This window comes from Furipterus horrens, unplaced genomic scaffold, assembly GCF_987537825.1.
Source record: "Furipterus horrens unplaced genomic scaffold, mFurHor1.1.pri manual_scaffold_10, whole genome shotgun sequence".
Lineage (NCBI taxonomy): Eukaryota > Metazoa > Chordata > Mammalia > Chiroptera > Furipteridae > Furipterus > Furipterus horrens.
The window spans coordinates 71,411,082-71,436,971 of NW_028327180.1; the positions used below are offsets into that span (position 1 = coordinate 71,411,082).

At 43.7% G+C, this 25,890-nt stretch overlaps 1 protein-coding gene across 3 annotated transcripts in view; it reads right to left on the reverse strand.

Moving 5' to 3' along the window:
- Positions 1–25,890, reverse strand: part of ARHGAP26 (Rho GTPase activating protein 26) — a 485,784-nt gene that overhangs the window by 68,777 nt on the left and 391,117 nt on the right. For 2 of the 3 annotated variants that reach the window (XM_090288083.1, XM_090288082.1), the window contains exons 21-22: positions 15,843–15,953; positions 9,659–9,750 (exon numbers count right to left, since the gene is read on the reverse strand). In XM_090288083.1, coding sequence (XP_090144209.1) covers positions 9,659–9,750; positions 15,843–15,953 — 203 coding nt within the window. The remainder of the gene's footprint in view (positions 1–9,658; positions 9,751–15,842; positions 15,954–25,890) is intronic. The other variant, XM_090288084.1, reaches the window with a different exon arrangement.

A 25,890-nucleotide genomic window follows, 5' to 3' on the forward strand; every position in this document is an offset into this window, starting at 1 on the left:
TGGCCAAGATGGAGGCATAAACAGACATGCCGTGTTTACCTCCACAACTAAGAAGGAATACAACTACCTCAAAACTAAAAGCAACCAGAAGTTCCAGAAAATCAAACTGCATGGAAGCCCAGCAAACAAAGATATAAAAAAGAAACACTCATCCAGACAGGTAGGGGGGGCGGAGAGGACGCAGTGTGATGGCGGCAGCAGCTGCAGCAGCAGCGGCAGGCCGGCAGAAAGTGCAGTCAGACGTTTAAAAAAGTCAGAAGGGACACCTGGGGAGCATTCCCAGCTCCACACTGGACTTCGAAGCTCATGGTCCCAGCACCGGGGAAAATCAAGCCTCATTGCTTCTGACTGTGCAGACCAGTGGGGGGTGGGGTGGAGGCAGAAACTGCTGGTCTCAGCAGAGTCCACTTGTTTAAAGGGTCCCCACGGTCCTAGAACGTCCAAAGACCCACCCACTCTGGGAACGACAGCCAGGGCAATAGCTAGAGGGGCACCAGACCAGTGCGGAAGTGGGAGACGTGCCTGGAAAAGGGGCGAGTGCTGGGGGGGCGGGATTGTTCCCTCTCGGGCCCCTCCCCCATATACAGCGCCACAACGTGATGAAACAGGTCCCCCTCTATTGACAAATCCCTAAGGCTCTGCCCCTTACAATGTAACAGGAGCAACAGTTCTACCTGGAACACAGAGGCAAACAAACACAGGAGCCTGTCAGAATGAGGAGACAGAGAAGTATGGCCCAAAAGGGGGAATGGATCAAGGTTCCAGTGGGTGAACTAAGCAACGAGGAGATAAGACAACCTAACAGATGCAGAATTCAAAACACTGGTGATAAAGATGCTCACAGGCTTGACGGATATGCTTGAGTACGGCAAGCGCATAAGAGCATAAGAGAAGAAGGGAAGGCTATGTTAAGTGAAACAAAGGAAAATTCACACAAAACCAATTGTGAAGGGAAGGAAACCAGGGTTCTAATCAATGATTTGGAACATAAGGAAGAAAAGAAACAGTCAATCAGTGCAGAATGAGGAAGCAAGAATTGAAAAAAATGGGAAAAACTTCCCAAATTTTGCAAAGGAGATGAACACACAGGTCCGGGAAGCACAGAGGATCCTGGGTGAGCTGGACCCAGAAGGGACCACACCAGGATGCATCATGATTGAGATGCCAAGGGTGAAAGATAAAGACGGAGTCCTGGGGGCAGCAAGAGAGAGACAGAGAGTTGCCTACAGGGGGGATGCCTATAGGACTATCAGCTGATTTCTCAAAGGATACTTTGCAGGCAGGAAAAGACTGGCAAGCAGTATTCAATGTGATGAAAGGCAACCTGCAACCAGGACTACTCTATCCAGCAAAGCTATCATTTGGATGGAAGGGCAGATGAAGTGCTTCTCAGACAAGGTGAAGCTAAAGGAGTTCATCATCACCGAGCCATTATTATGTGAAATGTCAAAGGGACTTACTTAAGAAAAAGAAGATCAAAACTATGAACACTAAAATGACAACAAACTCACAACTATCGACAACTGAATCTAAAAAATAAAAACAAAATCCAACTAAGCAAACCAGAACAGGAACAGAATCATAGGTATGGGGATCATTTGGAGGGTTATCAGCTGCGAGGGGGGAGGGGGAGAAATGAGGATATGGTGCGGGGACTAAGAAGCATAATTGGTTGGTACAAAATAGACAGCGGGAAGTTAAGAATAATATAGGAAAGGGTGAAGCCAAAGAACTTATATGCATGACCCATGGACATGAACTAAGGGGGTGGGATTGCTGGAGGGAGGGAGGGTGCTGGGCAGAGGGGAGCAAAGGGGAAAAAATTGGAACTACTGTAACAACATAATCAATAAAATATACTTTAAAAAAAAGAAAAGATACCTAGCTCCTAATTATGCATTTTATGTGCTTTGAAATCCTTACCCTCTGCTTCTGATTTCCTTGCCAATCCCCTCTGTGGGTTTTTTGTTTGATTTTTTTGTTTTTGCATTTTATAGTCTTTGAATAGCCCTCTCTCTTTTCTACCCATACTCTTTCTTAGCTTTCTTTCCTGTTCTCTATAATATTCACCCCTCCTGTATATAAGTCTTTCCTCCTATGAAAACTTTCAAGATTTCTGCCCCTTTGGTTTTTCAATATCCAAACAATATACACCCATTTCTGTGACATCACATTCCATCTCCACAGAAACTACTGTGATATTGCAAAGATGATATAAAATCCAGCTGAGTTTGCAAAGTAGTCAAAATAGGAAGGACAAAAGAAGGAATCTTGGGACTTAGAAACTGGGGGTGTTGGTGTGGCGGGCGTTCATGCTTGTGAACTGAAAATATACAAATCACTCTGGGGCGAGGCAGAGCCTTTGCTATTAATGGATTAGGAAAACTCCAATTTTATGAGACTGTTTGGAGAGAATGAATTTTCCTCCAGTCCCTTCCTAGGCTAATTAAGTAACTTCCTGAGCTGGTTTTAGAAAAGCATTTCTGCCCCAGCACGACTATGTAAGTCTAGTTTCAGTCTGTAGGGAAAGAAGCAAGAATGGAAGCAAATCAGGAAACAGAAGGACACACACTGAGGCTTATGAAGATCATGGTCAACCTTGTCTAGATTGTGAATGTTTCTGTAGGAAAAGATAAGGTCAAACATCTGTGTTAGTTGGCTTTCAAAATGCATACATATTTCATATCACGGCTTCAGGAACAAACCAAAAGTAGCAAGGGTACTTTGTGGATTCATGACCCCCACACAAAGAGGAGTCTGGGAGAGAAGTGTCTAGGAACAACACAATATATAACTGAAAAGCAACCTGGCCTCTCCAATGACCAAGGTCTCCCATCCTGCTCCTAAAATACTAGCATCCCAATAACCCTGCCTTCTACCCATTCATCCAGCTGACACTGCCAAGACTATTTCATTTTCTAGACCTAATAAGTGGCGATAATAAAATTCTCTCCCCCCTCAGTGGTTCTTGTGAGGGTTAAAGGAGCCAACATGGAGAAAGCACTCAACAGGGGCAGGACACAGTAAATGCTCAGTACAGGTTAGTCAGTAGGAGCCCCCATGTCATTTGACTGGTCAGCAAGAATCTCTCCTGGCAAAACTTGGGTAAGAGCCTGGTATCAACACCCACCTATACTTTGGAAAACCTCAAATGCTTAGAACCAAAGCCAAACAAGTCAAAGTTACTCTCCAAAGTAAAAGACCTAGAAAGAATAACCAACCGACAAAATTTAAAAAGAAAAAAGACCCCTCCCACTTCACAGCGAAGTTCCTAGCTGAGTTGTTACTCCATTGGGTGCACTGAGTCCATGTTTTTCAGACATTTTCCCTTTCTGGCCAGGTGTTCAATCAAACACAGCTCAGGTGCTGAGGTGGTAACATCTGCAAACATTAGAAATGGAATTTGCAGAGTAAGGGAAGAATCAGAGGAGACAAAGGAAGTCCTCCAAATTGGAGAACAAAAGATGTGTCACATGGGGCTACAGGGGACGATACACACTGCCTTTGGGTCAGATTACTGACTCAATGGAGTCTTCAAATCAGGTTTTATTAAAGTGTGGTACCTACCTGAATGCTTATTAAAACTGCACATTACTAGGCTCCATGGCACATGAAGCAGAATCTCAAGGAGTGGGGCAGCACCAGCTCTCCACCCCACCTCCGGCTTTCTGCTCTCTTTCCTTTGTTTCCTTTCCTCATACTTCAGGGCTTAGCTGAAGCCCCACCTCCTCCACAAATATGGCCATAGAGTCTCATCTGCCTGCTCCCTCCTTTCTCAGACTCTTGGACGACTCAAGAGTACATTCCACATATTATTCATGTGTCCTATTAATGCTGCACAAATGTGTTAAGCTTTGCTTCCCTAACTAGTATTATATCATTCAACAGTCTTCATTCCTCCTTTCTGCCTGGTGAATTAAAGTAATAGAAATTAACACCTGAAAAGGGTGACTGGGAAGCAGCCATGGGCTCCAAGCTTTAGATATATATTGACTCATTTGACCCTAAAGATCCTAGCTATATTAGTAATATCCCTATTTAACAGATGAGAATATCAAGGCTCAGAGAGGTAAATTAATTTGTGAAGAGTCACAATGGTAGAACCAGAATTTGAGCCTAGCCTGTTTCACTCCAGAGCCCAAGCCCTTTACCACTACATTATGCCTCTAATTCAACCAGAGAATGTGATCCTTGAGGATAAGAACGATGGTACATATGTTAACCACATACTAAGAGCTTGGCCTGCATCACCTACTTCCATTTTCAGAATGACTATGAATTTGGTCCTCTCATTATCCTCATTTTACTGATGAGAAACTGAGGCTCAGAGAGGTTAAGCACCTTGCCCAAAATTACACAGCTGGTAGATGATAGAGGTGGAGCTGAACCCAGGACACCTGACCCCAGAGTCTGTGGTCTTAACCACGGCCACTTTTTACCCAGCCCAGTGCTTTGGACCTCAAAGATGCTCATAAGTACTTACTGGGCTGAACTGCGCCCATGTCCGGCCTTCTGAATTGCACCAGTGTCCAATGTGCTGTATAAACACACAAGATGCTGCAGAGAGCTGCCTGGGCAGCTCTCCAGCCCAGCAAGCATATAATAAATATAAGCTGCTGCTGACATGGGCGAGCTTCCTGCCAACCACTTTCTCTCGGCTCTATCCATATACACACCACATACCCCTGTATGCACAACTCATGCTCTCCCCTCCTTCGCTCACTGTGAACAAGGAGCAAGTGTGTGACTAAGGTCTCTAAAGGCTGGCTGCCCCGAGGGCAAGAAGCACTAGCTGGAAGACGCACGGACCCCTGTGTAGTTTGAATGCATTTACTCGTTTAACAAGTGTTCATTAAGTACCTCCCCTGTGCCAGACACTGTGCTAAGCCCTTACAGAGCAAGCAGACAAGATTCTGCTCTCAGGGAGGAACAATCGATAGTAACTAGGTATATAATTTTAGGTAAGGTGAGGGGAGACAGACTGGGATAGGGATGTGGGCGGTTAGAGAGGAGCCCAGCCAGCTGAAACCTAAGTGACCCAAAGGAGCCAGCGGGCAGGGGTGATGCAAGCACAAATATCTGAGGATGGGGAAAATCTTGGTGTGATTTTAGAATAGTCATCTGCAAACTTTCTTAAAGACCCAGATAGTAAATATGTGTTTCTACCAAACTGCCACTGTCATGCCATAGATAACATGTGTGGCTGTGTTCCAGTAAAGCTTTATTTATAAAAAACGGGCAGTAGTCTGGGTTTGACCGGTAGGTCACGGTTTGCTGATCCTACTTGAGAACATAAAGAAGGCCTGTGAGGCTGCAGTGTATTGAGGGAGGGTTAGGGGGCGGGGCAGAGGGGCAAAAGCTAGACTGTAGAGGTCCTTGTCAATAATTCTAAGAGCAATGGGAGGCCACTGGAGTAATGTAAGCAGGAGAATAACGATGTGATTTCCATTTTCCAAAGGTAACTCTGGCTGCTGTGCAGAGACTGGTTATGAGGGCAGAAGTAGATGTGCAAGGCCAGTTAGGCAGCTGGTGGAAACACGGGGGAGAGATGGAGGCCTCTTGGGCTTGTGCTTGGCAGTAGAAAGGGCTGGGGAAGCTGAAGACTCTACAGAAGGAACCCGCTGCAACCCTGCTGCCTGAGCAGCTCCGCAGCCTCAGTGAGGACAGTCTCTATCAGGAAAACAAAAAACAAAATCCTGGGGTGGTCCTGTACCCCCAAAATTATTGGACCCAGTCCATCTCAAATCTCGATAAAGGTATCCCAAGAACTCAATTTTAGTGAACACTGTGTGAATTTTCCAGGTATTGCTAATCACGTAGCTTCAAGATGACTAATGTTCCTGAGAACACACAAGTTATTTGTCTTTCCAGTTACTGTCTGAGGTGCTTGCACTTGGGGAAGAGGACAATTTCCTAGTAGATTGGCAAGGGCTGACGCAGGCGTTACTGCCAAGTGTCGCACATCCATTCCCCACTGCACGAAGTCCAAAAGCTGACTGAGCAGCCACTCCAGATGTGTAGCACAGGCCACTGGAATGCAAAGGCTTGGAGATTAATCATTACGAAACACCAGACTTTCCCCTCTTCCTCCTTACTTAATTCTTCTTGATCTCAAAACACACACACACACACACACACACACACACTCTCTCTCTCTCTCTCTCTCTCTCTCCCTGTCATTAGGAAACTTTCTTCAAATTAGTCTGATGATTTTATCTGGCATTCAACTAAAACAGCCCTTACCGAGTATCTCCAGCAATAAACTAACAAGAGATAGAACAAAGAAAGAGATGTCCCTGCCTACCGTGTAAATAAGTCTTTTTCCTACTCTAATGCCTTATTTCTCCAAGAGGGGTGAAGGGAAGGGGAAAAAAGAGGATGTGTATTGATAGCAACTTCTAAAAATCAGAGGTAGTAAAATATTATCAGCCAAACCAGTGAATAAAGTGGATTAACATTTTGTCAGAACCTTTTTTGCATCTCAGTCAACACTGAAAGGTGTTTTCTTCTGGGCTTAATTTGGCATTTTGTTCTTCAGGGAATTCAAAAGGTCACTGTCATTGCTGATTGAAAACAAACTAGTGTCAATGAACTCTGCCATGACTCCCAGAGACCACAGGAAGGCTTGTGTCATGTCCCTGTCTGGTTCAACCAAACCTCTCTCCTGCTCTCGTTTGTCAGGACAATCATCAAGTTGTGGGGTGGGAGAAGTCAAAGGACCTGCTAGGCAGGGCACCCTGATGGGAAGGAAAGGACTTGGCAGTTAAAAATCACCTAGGTATCTTTAGCTACTTAAACTACTTCAGAAAGGAGATTTAAAAACAAAAGGTGGGAATGTAAAATGGTGCAACCCCTTTGTAAAACAGTTTGGCAGTTCCTTAAAGTTAGACATAGAGATACTATAAGACCCAGAAATCCTACTCTGAGGCATATCACCAAAACTGAAAATACATGTCCTCACAAAAACTTGTACATGAATGTTTATAGCACCATTACTCTTAACAGCCAAAAAGTGGACAGAATCAAAATGTCCATCAACTGATGAAGGGACAAATCAAATGTGATATATTAATACAATGGAATATTATTCAGCAATAAAAAGGAATAAAGTTCTGACAGGTACAATATGGATGAACCTTGAAAACAGGCTAAGTGAAAGAAGCCAGTTACAAAGGATTACCCAGAGCAGGGTAGTTTATAGTGACGGAGAGTAGGACAGCGATTACCGAAGCTGGATGGGGTGGGGTTGGGGTGAATGGGGCATGGCTGCTAAAATGTGCAGGGTTTCTTTTGGGCGTAATGAATATATTCTGGAATTAAGAGTGGGGATGATTATACAACTCTGAATATACCAAAAACCACTAACTTGTACATTTTAAATGGGTAAATTTTGTGGTATGTGGATATCTCAATACAGTGGTTTAAAAAATGGAAGAAGGCTACACTCAAGAAAAGGAATCACAACACACACACACACACACACACACACACGCGCGCGTGCGCGTGCATGCATTCAGATACCTTTTGGGAGCTTAAACAAATTCTGCCCCTGGGGTCCTTTGCGTCCTCAGAGTGAATAGCTGGTAGGAACATGGCAGTCCCTTGCCCTTGCGAATACTGAATTGGGGTTTAGAGGACAGACCTTTAAACTGGATTCATCTGTAAATGTGGGGCTCTCTCACATCCTGCTCATCTATAGGCAGGAGCCCTCCCCCTGCTGACAGAGCAGCCCCGCTCTGGTTGGTTTGCTGTGGAAACTGTGTCATCTTATGGCTGGGCTGTGACTCCCCAACACATGCCTCTTTGGGGGACACTAGCCAATGACACAGCTTTGGAGAGCTTTCATGGACCTACTTCATCTGCAGGGCTGTTGGGGCCTGAAATCTCCAGCTGCTCACAGGAGCGGCCACTGGGATGGCTGTTTGTGCTCTTTGACTTGCAAAGAGCCCAAATGAAAATGGAGCACAGGTTTAGGGACAGTGCTTTGGGGGCTCTGAGAACCATAAAAGAGGACGCAGGCCCAGCAGGCCACATGCAGTTATGGGTTCACACCCACCCCTGTTGGCTCAGAAGGTTCAGCGCCCAGAGAGACCTGGGAACACCCCCCCCCCCCCCATGCTCTGTGACCACTTTCCCATTCTTTCTGCTAGGCCTGATCAGCATCTCTGCCATGACGCACGCCGGGGCTCTGCACAGCAGGGCAGCCCCTTGCCATGTGGATGCATTCAGGGCTTGTCCCCAGGGGCCCATCTCTGACCTGGCTTGGACCTCGAGATCCTTACACACAGCCAGGCCCAGGGAGTAAAGGTGCATTATCTACTGCCCAGCTGAGAGCCAGGCCTGGATCCCATTGGCTGAAAAGGAAAGACTGTCACTGTGAACCATGAGAAAGCCAGGGTCTTTGTTTAAGATGGATGTAATGACAATGATGATAATCACAACAATAACATATTGAATGCTTAATATGTATTAAAACATGTGAAGTGCACTATCTTGATTTTCTCTCATAACCCTCTATTACCTGCATGAGGTCACAAAGGGGCATGTGATCAGGCCAGGCCTTGGGCTTTAGCAGCCTGAATCCAGAGTTCGTGTTCCCCAGTGCTAGGTGGGAGCCTTGGCTGCCCTTATTTCTGGGTCTCGGACAGGTGGTAGGAGGTGTGGTCTAGGCCAGGGTGGGCTGCCTGGCCACAGGGAGGAGCACTTGGGCAAAACACACCCCTGCCCGGGAACTGTGTTCCCAACCCTCCTGAGGTCAAGAAAGGAGCCCTGGAAAATGTCCAATTCCCGAAACCAGGCAGCTGATTTTGCCTCCTTCTTTGAGAAAAACAGACCCTTTCACCCAGAGATCCAGAAAGATTAACCCCAAAGGAAAACTTTATCTGGTGAAAATCTCAGCTGTAAGAGCAACTTGGACTTTACCTCAGAATCTTGATTTTAATCTCAGGTACATGATAAATTATGACAAATTATGACATCAATTCTCCCTTTGAAAATATATACATATATATTTTTAGGGAGGAAAACAAACAAAAGAAAGAAATAGAATGATGCATCGAGCAAGTACTAGACCCAAATTCTACAGAGAAGTTGCCATGAATCCCTTTCCCACCAGGACACCTGAGCAGGACAGCCGCTGGGTGCCGGGTGGTTTGGCTCTGGGGGAGGAAGAGCAGGGACGAAGCGAGGCCTACCGCCCATCACTCACCTAGTGCCTGGCCACCTTGGAAACCGGCCTTGCCTGCTGCGGGCAGTGAATGCCACTGAACCCCAGGGGAAAGGGGCACAGAACCTGCGGCCTCAATCGCTCCCCTGAGCGTCCGACCATGGGCAGGATCGCTGCTTTCCACTCCTTCGTCCCCTACCCTCTGTTCAGCCCCAGACTCTCGAAACCACTGCCAGGCGCAGGACTGAGTCCAGTGCCAGCACAATCACATTTCACGTCCACAGCCCTGTGATGAGACTGCCTCTGTCAGCGGGCGACACTTGACAGCGCCCCGCAAAGGCCCACTGCTGCTGCTCTCTCATTTTGGGAAAAGATACACAAACACACATTCTTTTTCAGTCTTACCCATTCCTTAGGTAGGAACTTTGGGAACTCCAGGTACTTATACCCCCCCCCCCCCGCCCATTTTTGCAAGGGGATGAGAAAACTCACCGTTATCAAAGACCGTGCCTGCGGTGAAGGAGAGCTCCGAGTCGTGTTCAGCTTTGCAGGCGTACAAAGCTTTTGCCTTCCGGAACGGTGTGCTGTGTGAAAACAGGTATTTATTTGGCAGCTGTTAAAAAAACCTCTGAAAGCTCCTGATATTCCATCTCTCTTCTTCCCCTTCCCTGTAAGCCACCCAGTCCTCTGTGGTAGGAAGAGCCTAACAAGGCAGCCAGATAGCGAAACATGAGGTAGAAAAGTTGCAAAGGTCACCGGAGAAATATTCAGAGAAAAGCCATAAACCCTGAGGAACCACACTTCTTGTGGGGTCACCTTGTGCCATGTTAAAACTTGACCTGGGAGTTACAACAGCTGAAGAGTGGGAGGGTAGGCTGGGCCCCTTTTTTGGAGCAGGAGTAGGTGGGGAGGAGGGAGGTTGGGGCAGGGAAGAACTTCCAAGGTGCAGTGGAGAACACTCCCAACAGAGCCTGTTGAAAGTGGGCAATACACAGTGAGTCAAAAAGGAGAAATTCTAGCAAAGCCAGGTTTCCGCTGGAGGCCACGGATTGACATCACCTTTCCCAGGTGTTACTTATTTATCATTGGGTTGGTGGAAAAGGATTCCAGAGCTGGAACTCCCTGGCCGCCCGGGTAGGGGAGGGAATAGACAAGGCATGTGTGCAAGCAGTTACATATGCACATGCATGAACACACACATGAACATGTGTGGGAGTGTGGGGAAGAAGAAGGGAGAGAGGACACAATGCATTTTTATTTTGCCCTTCTCCTGTCTACAAGTGTTGGTAACCACTCTTACTGTGTATCAGAATCTCCTGGGGAGCTTTTTAAAAATGCAAATGTCTGGGTTCTTCCCTGACTTGTAGATATAAATACAGGCACCAGGATTTTTAAAAAGGTCTCTAAGTGATTCTACTATGCAACCAGGGCTGAGAACCATTCTTCTCGAGCCTGGGTTGGCAAACTCTTTCTGTAAAGGGTCAGACAGTAAATCTTTCAGGCTTTGAGGGCCATACGGTCTCTAGTGTAAACACTCAACCCAGCACTGTAGCATGAAAGCAGCCATAGACAGCACGGAAACAGATCAGCGTGGCTGTGTTCCACCCAAACTTTACCACTAAAGACAGGTGGTGGGTCGGATTTGACCTAAGGACCACAGAAGGCTAACTCGTGTTCCAGAGAGTAAATGGTAAAAGACTGGTAAATCTTATTACCTTCTATAATTTTTTGATTTGATATCTAAGTAGTTCCAAATGACCTATGGATTTCTCAAGGGTTGAAAGAAAAATTACACTTAATAGTCAAAAGTTGGCTGTTATTTGATAAAAGCAACCTCCCTCTCCCTCCAAGCTGTCTGAGGAAGCATAGGTAGGGGCTCTGGGGCAGAATAATAAAAGAGTAAATAGGTGTTCTGGATTAGACAATTATTCAATGTATGTGAATGTATGTGTATGTATGTATGTATGTATGTGCGTATAATTATCTTATCTTCATGATTAATGGGCAGCCTCCAGGAGCCAGTGGTGCTAAACCTCTCATAGTTCACTGATTTCTAGTGACCAAATGAGATTTAACTGAGGAATGACTGGTGTCAGGTAAATCCAGACAGAATTAGAAGGGGCAGGGCATTTGGAATTGTTATATCTTGGAGTCACCAAGCCAGGCTTCCCCTTGGGAAAGAGGAGCAAGCCATGGATGGGTGGAAACTTACCCCAGGGCCAGGCATCTAGAACTTCCAGTCTGGGTTCCATGAAACCCCTAGGGAAAGAAGGCTAAGAAGGCCTATTGTGCTAAATGATCCGAATAAAGGATGAGTCAGAATCTTTTGCAAGGGGGTGCAGTTTACTGATGTCCTTGCTGGTCTTCTAATAGCCAGAGATGATGGCCAGGTGGGAGAAAATTGGGAAATTCAGAAAAAAATGAAGTGGGTCCTCTGGGAGAAAAGAATTTCTTTAGAATTCATCAGCTCCGATAGAAAACAACTCTTCCAGTGCAACTATCATTAAAGTCAGAATAAAGTTCAGAACAAGGAGCACATTCGGTGATCTAACCAAACCAAGTCTGTGTATTGGCCAGCAAGGGCCAAATAGCCACTGTGCAACCTTCTGGGGAGGAAAAAAAAGTTTTGGTTTTCTTTTGTGTGTGTGTTGTTGAGGAAGTGGGGAGCAGAGATGAGAAGTCACCTGGCTGTGAAATGTGCTAAAACCACTAAAACCCCATACTGACAGGTCAGTAGATCCCGTCATGACATGGCAGGTGAAAGAAGAACCCAGAGGACATTAGATTAGCCAGGGTCACTGTCCCTTGAGAACAGGGCAGAGCAGGTGAGGAGACAGCAAAGAGACTGCGTACAGGGAAATAAAGGGTAAGGCAAAGATCATCTGAGGCAAGGCTCCTCCAGCTGGATTTTCATGGAGGTTACTTATTAACCTCATTAAATAAAGGGAATGGGACAAAATAGGGGCAAGCCAGGGAAACCAACTGGGATATCTGGCAGGAAGAAAGCAGAGGGAATGGTGCCCAAGATTATCATTCAAGAGGAGTAATTTTCCACTAATATCAGGCTTTTGCAATTGAATAATGAAGTAACAATAAAATAGTATAATAAAAATAAAAACAAAGGTCAGGAAAGGGCTTTGTTTTTCTCTCAAATTAATAGGAGACTGATAGTCTATGAGAGGGTATCTTCCCCTGCGACCTCCTCCGAGCGACTTAGAACATGTATGAAAATGGGATAACAGAAGGGGTGCTTTTTAAAGGGACCACCTCCATTCCCTATGACCAGGGCTGCCAAATAAAATACAAGACACCTAGTCAAATTTGAATTCAGATCAACAGGAGTACTTTTTTTAGTATAAGTATGTCCCAAATATTACACGAGACATACTTACACTAAAAAAACCCTTCTGTTTATCTACAATTCAGATGTAACTGGGTATCCTGTATTTTTACGTTATTTGCTAAATCTGGCAACTCTGCCCAGGGAAGAGTCTTATCTTTTTAAAAAGTCTGTCAGCCCCGCAAGCTCAGTGTCCCATGCCATATTCCTTCTCAGAAGCCTTCAGGAATTTGTTTTAGGTAGGGTTCTTACCCAAACAGCTCCTGTTGGCACAGAGGCTGTGTTTGTAGACTTTGGCTCTGAATTTAAAAAAGAAAAAAAAATCGCCACTAAGCATCTTTGATTCTTTGGCTCCCTGGCTGCCTCTTCCCTGCAGTGCCTCCCAGCGCTGGACACAGAGAGCGTGGGATGCCTTCGACTGCTCTGGTGACAATGCCCTTCAGACCTCAGCTGGGCCTTCAAGGGCATGAGCAAGTTTGGAAGCTTTTGTTAGTTCACTTTTAATTTTCGCCTCTGAGCATGGCATGAAGCCAGCAAAGCACTCAGAGAAGTTTCCCTCAAATGCCCTTGCAAGCCCCACAAAATGACAACCCGCTCTCCATTGTATGGCACGACAGGGAGGTAGGGCCAGATAGATTGGCAGGTGGCAACGGCTTGATCATTTAGGCAACATTTCCAGGGGCCCCTGTGCAAATGCAAGTGATGGGTTTAGGGCTGGGAGCTTTTCTGGAGGTACAAGTGAAAGGAAAGGGAAATGTGGAGGGAATGTTCCTCTAGTACCCCTCCTCTGATGTGCTGTAAAAGGCATCTTCATTTCTGAGTTTGAATAAGCACTAAAGTTGCTTTGAAGAGGGGAGTGGAAGCCATTTCCAGAGGAGACATTATGTAGAAGTTCATGAGACCATTCATTAGGTATAATTAAGTACTTATTTTTAACTGCTCTGACTAGAAAAGGAAACTGAAGTTCACGTTCTGGAAGTAGCTTTGGGGGAAGGCCCCACTGGACCTGAATAACAGATATATGCCCCCATCTCTTGGCTGCATACTGCAATAGCAGTTATGGGATGTTAGCCCTCTTTGTTGGCGAGCTGTAATGAGCTAGCCACCCCAGTACTGTCTGCATCTTTGCTCGCCTTGGCATACAAATTTAGCTCAGTGACAGCCAATGGCAAGTCCTACTCAGCCTTGCATATTTTCAAAATGGCAGCTTCCTAAAGGGTTGTGGAACAGCATCTTCAAATGGTGCTATTCTAACAATGGCCAGAGGAGGCAGTACTGAGTACCCATGACCCCAAACATAGCAGGCAAGCAGATTCCACTGTCATCTTTCTCTGCCAATTTGGAAATACTTTGGGAGAGAAAAGGAACAGCTAAAGAAAAAAAACTGGAAGTGTCTTGGGAGGTGGAAGGGAGTGGAGAGGTGGAGATACTGGAGAGGCAACAGGGCCCTAAAGCTCAAGAGACACAAAAAAGGCAATATTCTCAAAGCAGAGAGTACATTTCAAATTTTTAGCTGAATGATTCCACTATCCTGAGCCCACCAACCCATTCTGTCCAAGGGGCTAATGTCTTGAAGATTTTACTCCCCTTTGATCAAAATGAAGAAGCCGTATTCTTCTAATGACCAAATCTCTGGTATGATGAGGGAAGCATTTTGGAAGGTGACTGTCTCTGGTCACTGTGGTTTGCTCTAGTTCAGGTCCCCATGGACAATCAGTGATCTAACTAGAACAATCCATGCCATATCTAGTGTCCGGGAAAGTTAGTATCTTCCAAAGCACCCAGGATATGTTTAAGAAATAATCAGGAAATAACCTGAGTGTCAGAAAAATATGATTTGAATTTTTACCTTATTTCCAAGGTGAGGATAAAAAGAGATACTGGAAAGGTATCCTTCTCATATTCTGGGACAAAGCTAGATAGAAACCTAGAAGAGCAGGCCAGGCCCTGGGGCTGAAAGTTGCATGGAAACTTGAATTTGGTGACACCGATATGTTTGGCAGAAAGAGTGCTGGGTTGAGTGCAAGTGAATTCTAGATTGGCTCTAGTTAGTCATGTGACTGTGCACAAGTCACCTCTCTGTGCCTTAATTCAGGCCGTTTCTCCTCTCATTCTCATATAAGGACAGAATGAAATGATAGATATAAAAGTGTGTAGAGGAGAATAAAATGATATATATGTCTATATATAAATAGCACAGAATTTTCTTTTTTTTAAAAGTGAGACTCAGCTTTATAAATTATTTAAGCCTCTCTGCTGGACCCGCCCCTTAGGAAAAAATTGGCTAGGAGGAAAAGATGGATGAGAAAATACTGCGTAGGCCCAAAATGCTTATGATCTGTATAATTGGGATCTACATTTTGATAGTCTGAAAGCAGAGACTAAGTTTGAGAGACACACGCTACGGACCTGTACAGCAGAGAGATCCTGCAGGTTCTTAGTTAATTAATTTCCTGGATTTACACAGCTTCTTTTCTCCAAAGAACTCAAGTGCAAAGAATGAAGTCTGGACGTCATCGAAGGAGGGAAAACTATAGCATGGCCCTTGGGGAGAGGAACTAGGTCAACTCTCAGAAAGAGGTGCTGCCTGCTTCCATGAGAGCTAAGGGTTCATGACAAATGGAGAGAAGCAGGCTGGGAGCACTGACGATTCCTGGGAATGCATGGAGGGAAGAAGGTGGCCATGAACAATTTAAAGAGAAATCACTTCATATTTTGATCTCTTATTCTGTGTTATCTTCATCTTTCTCCCAGTGGTCTGGTCTTAGCAAGTAGGTATCAGTGTTCATGGGCTAGAGCCCAACCCCACAAATAATCGTTTCCTGATGCTACCTGATAGAAATGAGGGAAGAAAAGGCCAGTGCATTCTCGGCACTGATCTCTCTGATATTATCAAATATCAAAGCACAGAGAGCCCTGTGTTAAGACAGTGAGCCAAATAGAAGCCCATTCAGGAGGTGCTCTTTTCCTACTCCAGGTATCATAGATTATTAATTCAAACTGGAGGACGGGTACAGCAGGGTATGTAAAATGCCAGGCTGGTTCATGCAAATGGTCTCTCCCAGCTTTAGTTCTTCGACTGGAATCACAGGAGGGCAGAGGCTGGCCACCTGCTGCCCCTGAGTGGCTTTGGATAAATGGGACCGGATTGGTCATCATCCGTGATTTTACCTGGAGTCTTCATGAACTGCTTCTTCTGGCCTGTCAAAAAGCAAGTGCAGGTTTGCATGGCAGGGAACAGAGCTGACGAGGAGGCTGAACACTGCATGAAGAGAGGACCGAGCCAATGAGAGAACAACAGCAGCAACAGAAAATCAAACAAACCCTGCAACAGACCTGATGGGGGATGAGTCGCTGGACGTGGATGAGGTGGGCATAGGGCTGGATGGCGCCGAGAACATGGGCCAAGATGGCGAGAGGGGTGAAGTTGGGCTTGGATTCGGGGGGCTGCAAGACATAACAACCAGAAAACTCATCAGCACACAGGGCAACAACAGTGGGAGCACACGGTGTTCACGGAAGGCCACGTGACAGGGAGCTGGAGCAGACTAGAGCAGCACTGGGACCTGGGATGTGTCGTCAGTGCCTCGTCCCATTTCTCCAGACCAAACCTCTGCGTCTTCCAACTAATGCCTGTTCTGTAACGCCCTGGAGCATTAATGTGTCTCCTTGCCCTTCAGAACAGCTGCTTTCTGGGTGACAGGACCTTGGTCAGTTGTGTTCTTTGTGCCTTTGGCCATCGGTGACAAATGCCCTGAACTCACTTATGTGAGTTCCCCAACCCATATTCTATCACAGGCCTCTATCTGGGGGCAGCACTAGCTTATCATCAGCTTTCAGCTTCCACTACTGTGTGAGTGTTCTAAAAGTTGTGTCTCAGCAAAAATGACCATTTGTCCAGGCCACACAGGCTATTCAGCCAGAAAACAATTTCCTGTTTACATTTTTAACTAAATGGGCTGTGTGCCATTGGAGACCCAGAGTACTGCATTAGAAAAATGACAGCAGGCGGAGAATGGGGCTGGACACACACCTCTTGAGGAGGGCTTGCATTTAAGGGCAGCATGTCGTTCCTCTGGGTTTTGCTTTCCAGGTCTGCTCTTTCTCTTTTCATAGATTCTGAGCATTTTCAGACTCTAAGAAAAACCCCAGAGGGGAGGCAATAAAAAAATAATAAATAAAAGGAGGAATGGAAACCTTCAAACTGTCATTTTGTTCTTTAATTGGTGGCAGATCAAAAGTTTGGAGAGGAAAGGCTGAAATTATACACTAAAACATGGATTGATTAACTGGTCATGTTAGCCCTTTGACTTCTTTCCATAAATTACACAAACATCTTAGCAGCTCTGTAAAACTGCATTAAGTCACAGATAGTGCAAATACTAGTGACTGAGAAAACAATGTGAGAAGCACCTGGCCACACCACCACCTGCAGCCCCTGAACCTCAGCCAATGGCTGGACTATTTGGTTCAAGCACTTTATAGAAGTGAAAAAGACAGCAATCCACAAGAATCAATAAATCTCCTACTTAAAGGGACCTACTCAATTTAGAATGAGACCCAATTATGGCCCTAATTACCTACAGTTGTAACATAAATTCCTGTGGCAATATACAGTAAAAACCCATGGTGTGAGTGCCTCAGAGAGCCACCGACTAACTGCATAAAAATTTATTATGTGCTATTATGTATACTACATTTCCAGAATATGAGTTCCACGAGCCACGGATTTTTGTCCATTTTGTTTACAGCTATAGCTCCAAAGCCTAAAAGAGTGCCTGCAGGTAATCAATAATTAATTATTAAGTGAATTAATGAATCTTGTTTAACCCACTCAATGAGTCAATAGACACTATTATAACGACCATTTCCCAGATGTGGAAACTTTGGCCAACTTGAGGCTTGCCTGAAGATACCCAGCCTATAAGTGACAAGACTGAGGTTCAGACCCCAAGACCCTGACTCCAACCCTCTGGGAGAGGAGGACTTGCTCGGTTCCTCGACACCGTGCCAAGCTTCTTCACAGACCCAGCCATAGCATTAGGAGCTTTCCTAACCACTGATCTATGGCTACCACATTTGCAAGGGAAAATTGGAATGCAGCAACAGACAGACTCAATAAGACTCAATACATTGTAAATTCCAACAAAATCTCCGATCCTGCCTCTAGTCTTCTGTTTGGTAGATTCATACAGCAGATGGAATCCATATAATAGAAGTGATTAAATTCAAAGAGCAAGGTCTTTTCCCTCTTTTTGCCTATTAATCCAGCAAAGACTAATTATAGAGTACCTAGTATTATCAAGACAATAAGTGAAATACAACTTAGCATTTGCCAAAGTCCCTAATTTCAAAAGCTTACAATGTATTTGACAAGATGAAACCTTAAAAACAACCACCGCAGATGCTAAAATCCTCAACCAGATATTAGCAAACCAGATCCAGCAACATATTAAAATGATCTTATATATGATAAAGTAGGGTTTATTCTGGGGATGCAAGATTGATAAGCAAAATACTCACAAATCAATTAATGTGATACACCACATAAACAAAATGAAGGGCAAAAACCACATGATTTTATCAACAGATACAGAAAAGGCACTTGATAAAATCCAGCACTCATTTATGATAAAAACTCTCAGCAAAGTGGAAATATAGGGAACATACCTCAACACAATAAAGGCCATACATGACAAACCCATACCCAACATCATACGTAGTGGGCAAATACTACAAGTGTTCCCCCTTAAAACTGGGAAGACAGGGATGTCCACTTTCACCTCTCTTATCCAGCATAGTACTGGAAGTCTTACTCAGAGCAATCAGACAAGAAGAAGTAAAAGTTAACCAAATTGAAAAGAAGTAAAACTGTCATAAGTTGCAGATGACATGATACTTTATATAAAGAACCCTAAAGATTCTGTTACAGAAACAGGGGAGTCCAAAAATCCCCAGAGTTTGCTGCTGGGGGATGGGGAGAAGTAAGCAGCTTTTCAAATGCTTCCACATGCCTGAGGCTGGTGGCTAGTGTCTTTCTTATGCAAAATGGCTTTAATGCATCCAAAGCCTCAGGCAGATGGGAGGAGTCTTGAACCAGGGGACGGTATGGAAAGCACACAGAGCCTACGTAAGGGTCTGTGAATGGTCAGAACTGTTTGCAACGCCCACTGCGTCAGAGGACGCAGTCAGGGATATATAAGCAGCTGCGGACATTTTAGCTCGGACTCTCTCGCTCTCTGGCTCGTGCTCTCACTCTGAGACTCTCTCAAGCTCTCGTTCGGGCTCTGGCTCTCTCTGGCGCTCTCGCTCTCGTTCTCTCTCTCTCTGTCACTCGCGCGTTCGCTCTCGGGCTCTCGCTCTCTCGCTCTCTCGTGTGCTCCCTCCACGTGGCTTGGTGAAGGGGTCTCCAGGCTGCTTTAAGAGGCTCTCGCCATGCGGTTTTTGAGAAGGAGAGGAGATCCGCGCGGTTTGCAGGAAGAAGGCAGTTTGCAAGGAGGCTGAGAATCCAGGTGGTTCTGCATTGAGAGCTGGAGGGCACCACAGCACAGAAAGGACCTCCCCAATCAGATTGAATGATTGGCAGCTACTGGTAAAGCTGAACTGTGTTTGGAAAGTAGGGAAACGGTTTCTCTGACTTTCCTAAAACTAGCCTGGTCTGGAAGGGGGGAGGCAAGGATATGTGCTTGTGGGTGTTTTAAAGAGCATAAGACTTAACAACAGAAATCCGCAAATAACTAAATCTATATAACTGTTAAATAAACAATTCTTTTTCTTTTCACCAAACTCTGGTATTGAGAGTTATAATTTTGGCGGCGGGCAATCGGGCCCCTAACTAAAGAGCCCGTGGGTTTGTTTTCAACTGGAGCAGCCCAGGGGTTCTGTAACAATTCCACCAAAAAACCCACTAGAACTGATAAGTTAATTCAGTAAAGTAGCAGGATATAAAATAAATATCCAGAAATCAGTTGCATTTTATTTTTATTTATTTATTTATTTTTTTTATCACTGTGTGGTTGCCTCTCACTCCCGCCCCCAACTGGGGACCTGACGTACAACCTAGTAATGTGCCCTGACTGGGAATCAAACCAGCGACACTTGGCTCACAGGTCAGTGCTCAATCCACTGAGCCACAGCAGCCAGGGCATCAGTTGCATTTTAGAAAGGGAAACTAAGAAAACAATCCCATTTACCACAGCATCAAAAAAAATAACACACCTATAAATACATTTAACCAAAAATGTGAAAGACTGGTTCTCTGAAAATTTTAAGACACTCAAGAAATAAATTTAAAAAGATACAAGTAAGTGGAAGCACGTACCGTGTTCATGAATAGGAAGAATTAACATCATTAAAATGTGTATGCTACCCAAAGCAATCTATACAGCCAAAAAATTCCTATCAAGATACTAATGGCGTATTTCACAGAACTAACTAGCACAAGTATTCCAAAAATTTACACGGAACCACAAAAGACCCTAAATAGCCACAACAATCTTGAGAAGGAAGAACAAAGTTGGAGGAATCACTTTACCTGATATCAACTATACTATAAGGCTCTAGTAATGAAAACAACCTGATAACTGTATAAAAAGATATAGAGATCAATGGAAAGAATAGAGCCCAGAAATAAACCCACACCTTCATGGTCAATTAATATTTTGACAAAGGAGGCAAAAACATGCAATGGGGTAAATACAGTCTATTCAATAAATGATGTTGAGAAAATGGGACAGATATGCGCAAAAAAAAAAAAAAAAAGAAACTAGACCACCATTTTACACCACACACAAGAATAAACTCAAAATGGGTTAAAAACTTAAATGTTAGACTTAAAACCATAAAAATCCTAGAAGAAAAACACAGGCAGTAAAATCTCAGACATTTCTCTAAGCAATATATTTTCTGATATATATCCTTGGGAAAGGGAAATAAAAGGAAAAATAAGCAAATAGAACTACTAAAACTAAAAAGTTTTTACACAGCAAAGGAAAACCATCAACAACAACAACAAAAAACAATGAATGGGAGAACATATTTGCCAATAATACATCTGATAAGGGGTAAAGATCCAAAAGTTATGAAGAACTTATAAAACTCAACAACAAAAATACAAACAACCTAATTAAAAAATGAGCAAAGAACCAAATAGACACGTCTCCAAAGAGGACATACAGATGGCTAAAACACATAGAAAAAGATGCTCAATGTTACTACTCATCAAAGAAACACAAATAAAACCCAAATGAAATATCACCTCACACCTGTCAGAATGCCATCATCAATAAATTAACGAACAACAAGTGCTGGCAAGGTTGTGGAGAAAAGGGAACCCTCATGCACTGTTGGTGGGAATGCAGACTGGTGCAGTCACTGAGGAAAGCAGTATGGAATTTCCTAAAAAAATTAAAGATGGAAATGCCTTGTGACCCAGCAATTCCACTTCTGGGAATATATCTAAAGAAGCCCGAAACACTAACTTGAAAGAATATAAGCACCCCTATGTTCACTGCAGTGTTATTTATAAGAGCCAAGATTTGGAAGCAGCCCAAGTGCCCATCAGTAGATGAGGGGATAAAAAACTGTTACATTCACACAATGGAATATTATTGGGACCCGGAGAGCATTACGCTAAGTGAAATAAGACAGTCAGAGAAAGACAAATACCATATTATTTCACTCATGTGGAATCTAATGAACAAAATAAACCAACAAACACAGAAACAGACTCATAGAGAGCAAACTGACAGCTGTCAGAGGGGAGAAGTGTGGCGCTGAGTGAAAAAGGTGAGGGTATTGAGCAAACAAACAAACAAACAAACTCATAGACACAGACAACAGTATGGTGATTACCAGAGGGAAAGGGGGTGGGAGCAGGCAGAAGAGGGCATAGGTGGATAAATGGTGATCAAGGAGACTTGACTTGGGGTGGTGAACACACAGTACAATACACAGATCATATATTACAGAATTATACACCTGAAACCTATGTAATGTTATTAACCAATGTCATCCTAATAAATTTAATTAAAAATTAAAACAATTAAAACCACCTCCTTGTTGGAAACAAACAAAAGGAACCAAGTGTAATATAAGATATTAAGATTCATCAGCTGACAGATAAGTTACTCTATTATTACTTTAACACCTGCTCACACTTGACTTTGTCTGCAGTCCTGGGAGAAAGTGCTGCCTCATTTCTGTTGTGCAGTCCTCAGTTTCTTTCATAGTTGTAGCTGGTAAGAAAGGCCTAATTTTCTGAGTTTTCTCACCAGGACCGGCCATGCTAGATAATGACGTAGTAGGCACCAATGCCCTGGTGATGACTTCCAAGCTGCAGCCCAGTGGTCAGCACAGGACAATGAAAAAGTCCTTAGAAGTTTTTTTGAGGTTTTTTTTTTCCCCCCTTTGCCTTTTATAAGTAGGAAACACCATCAGTTTCCTATCTCATCTGTATCCAGAATGATGGCTTTGGCTCACAGCATAGTGGGGAACAATGTGGGTTCTAAATGTTTTCTCACGTCCTTGGATATCTAAGTGGTCCTTGGCCAGTCGTACGTGGCTGAAATTATCCGGGGCGTGGCTGGAATGCAGGGCATTCATAAAGATTATAGAACTTTACTCTTCAATCCCCATGTCAATTGCCACAGTATTAACTGTAATTTTTAACAACAGAATTTCATTTGTTTGTGTTTAGTCATAGCAATGACATTTATTTGCTATAAAATGACCACAATTTACCACAGCGATTGATGCTTGTAACAGCAGAATGACTGTAAACATAAATGTTGCTCCAAGGAACAGAGAGCACATTATATTTTAGTTGTGATGAAACTCAGATAACACAACAGGTGGGAAATAAGGAGCACAGGAATGAGAATGGCCCAAGACTCTCTGTATTATCTTATACCATCCTTTCACTCCAGAAGTGTCTGGCTAGAGGTTACTTAAAACTGACAGCAGCACCCCTAAAATGTCCAAAACAAAAAACATTCAGCTTTCCTATTGGCTCTGAAACCTCCAATACCAAATTCTCAAACTCTTTTCCCGCTAATGAGCCCAAAGATAACAGGATAGGAGAAAATAATTTTATAACTAAAATCTCTGCAGCCCTCAGAGACCAGCTGGGAGGGGATATCTGAGCTGAACACTCCCGCACACTTTTACCCTAAATATTCCTGGGGTCCTGGCAGGCCCCCATATCAAGGCCCAACTGTAGCTGCTACAGCTTAAACGTTAACACAGAAGGAATACTTGCTTGTCTGATTTGGATTCAAGTGGAAGGCTTGCATCACCTCTAGTGTGCTGCTCCACAGTGTCCTCAAAAGTCCTGCTCAATCCCTTTGACATTTATGGGACAGTGAGGAGATAATGGTTTAGGATGATAAGGCTCAAAGGCCTGGCAGCATGCTGGGTTGCGGCTGATAGTTCAAGCCGTATCATGAGCTTGACACCCTTCTGTGGGGACTCACTTGAATGACGGAATGTCAGGGGGACCAGCAGGGCATGCCTGCCGCACTGTGGACAGGGCCGCCCTGCAGGCTCCTAGTCTGACCATGGATGTGGGGGACCCTCTCCTCTTTGGTCTCTACACCATAGTAGTTAAAACCTGAGCTGCTACAGGCTGAGCAGCTAAAATAACCTTTAAGAAGAAAGCTCATCTTTTTAAATTTTTATATTTAAAATTACAGACAGCCTTGTAGACAACTGGAAAATACCAAAAGCACATAATAAAATTATAATAATTTATATCCCTGATAATCACTGTTAACATCTTGGCATATTTCCGCACTTCTGGGGGGAGGGTATAATACTATCATATATACAGGGTCAGGCTAAAGTAGGTTTAGAGTTGTTCCTATGGAAAATAACACAATAATAAATAATAATCAAGAACAAACTGTGTTTCACATACTCACAACTGTAAACCTACTTTTGCCCCACTTACTCTGTACATAGTTAGAAGCCTTTTTCACTTAAAAGAATTTTCTGATGTTATTAAATACCTTTAATATCATATTTTTAAATGGATACAGGGTACTCTTGTTATAGGGTATACTTTGATTTATATAATCATTCTCTTACTGTGTACACTCAGATTATCATCCCCCTTTAGCTATTGTAAATAGTGCTGCAACTCACATCCTTGGTAAGGATCACTGCCTGTGTCTCCAATTGTTCCCTTGGCATAAATTCCTGTATGTTAAATTACTGGGTCAAAGGCTAGGTTTTTTTTAAAGGGTCCTGGCACATCCTAGCAAATAGCTTTTCAGAAAGGTTCTGCTGAATTGCATCTCCATGAGCAGTGTGTGGGTGTTGCCCCTTCCCTCTCACCACGGCCCCTCCAGCATGGACTGTTATCATTAAAAAAAATTAGATGACATTTTTTCCAGTTCACAAGGTTACTTCAGATTTTTCTTTCCTAACATTTCCAATGATATAAAAATGAATATAATTCCTTTCCCATGTTGTTTCCATCTGGAAGCAATGTTAATTTTCTAAAGGGCATTCTGCCAAGAAGGTGATGTGGGGAAGGAGACAGGCAGATGGACAGACAGACAGACACAAACACATACTGGGATCCTGGGGATGTGAGACCCCTGGTCAAATGGCATGGCTGCTCTGGGAGAAACTGGGAGTGGTGGATGGTTAGCTTAGTCTAGGATTCCCAAAGACAGGAGTAAGAAAGAAGAATGAGGTACGCAGATGGAGCCGAGGAGTCATGTGCCAGCAGTGTACTGTGGCGAAGTCACAAAGCTGGCGTTTACATCTCTCTGCAAGTCAGTGCGCTGTGATCTGCAGCCCAGGTTCCCAGTCACGGGCCTCTGGTCTGGGCTGGGCCGTGGGATTGCTGCCCCAGGGACGACCTTAATGCTCTCTCCATCCACCTTCCCGTTTCAACCTGAACCAGGGGTGCTACTATTAAATCCAAGGAAGATAGCTTGTTTTGACTTTTTTTTCCCTTTTCTTTCCCCCTATAATGAAAAAGAAAATTCTGTGAAAACATGTAAAATCCTATCTAATTTAATCCAAAATTAGTGAATTATTCTTCTTTGGAGAACATCCCTTTACGTCTTGGCTTAAAGTGCCATAAAAAGAGAAGGAACCTCAAACTTCAGCCAGGGAAAGAGGGCCAAAAGAAATATGGTGAACTGGATAGTGGGGAATTAGAGCAGATGACACAAAAACCGATTTTATTTGTTGAAAAGCTGAACACATATATTCTTTACAAGTGTCCACTGAAGCTTTCACAACACAGACATCTTATACAGGTTCCAACCTCCTGAGGCGTCACGTGCCTCATGGCTTTACAACGGGAAAAACCCACATGCCCCCGAGTCGTACTGTTCTGTGTTCTTTTCCGACTCTCACTGGTGTTCATAGTATTTACAGATTCTTTCCCCTCATTGAACATAATTTCATATGCATTTTTATTCAGACAATGACAGAGTCCTGACTTTTATTTTAATGAGAGGAGCTGGTAAAATCCCCCCCAAGGCCTTAGCAATTATACTCAATTGCTTTTAAATTAGTTTTTAAATTATTTGCTTTTAAAATAATTTGACTAATATAAATGCAGTAATTCTGTTTTCCAGCTTTAAAATTTTTCCTGAAGTGTAAGTTTCAAATAAATTTAAAACTCAGATGGAGTGTGATGGGAATGAATGACAAATAATTCCATGATTTAAACAAAGTCCAAAATCCAAGAATAAGGCCTCTGTCATTGTTAAGATTCCCCAAGTCAATCATTCAAACCTTCTCATGTAGAATAATATAGAAATATGAGGCAGAGGGGAAAAACTCTGAATTGGAATTAAAGATGTCTGGACAAGGATCCAATTTAATGGGTCATTGCACAGGAAAAAACCCCAAGGGGAAGGAACAGTAAGGTTAAATGGGACAAATGCCTCTATGGTGCTCTATGGTACACTACACTTACTGAGGTTCGTATTCTTTCCTGTTACACCTGAGCACAGTCCCTTGATCTTTTTCAATACCACATTTCAGGTACATTGAATTGCTTGTTTTTTTAAAAAAATATTTTATTTATCTCTAGAGAGGGGGAAAGGGGAAGGGAGGGAGAGAAATATCAATGTGCAGTTGCCTCTCACACATCCCAAACCAGGGACCTGGCCCACAACCCAGACATGTGTCCTTACTGGGAATTGAACCGGCGACCCTTTGGTTCACAGGCCAGCACTCAATCCACTGAGCCATACCAGCCAGGGTAGAACTGGTTCTTAAAATAAAATGTATTTACTCTCTTTCAATTAAAAAAAAAAAAATTCACAAATTATAGTTATTTGTAAGGAAACACTGAAGCATTTGGGGGGCACTACAAAGGGTCTACATGGTAACATTTGCTATTTCAAAAGATCTGAAT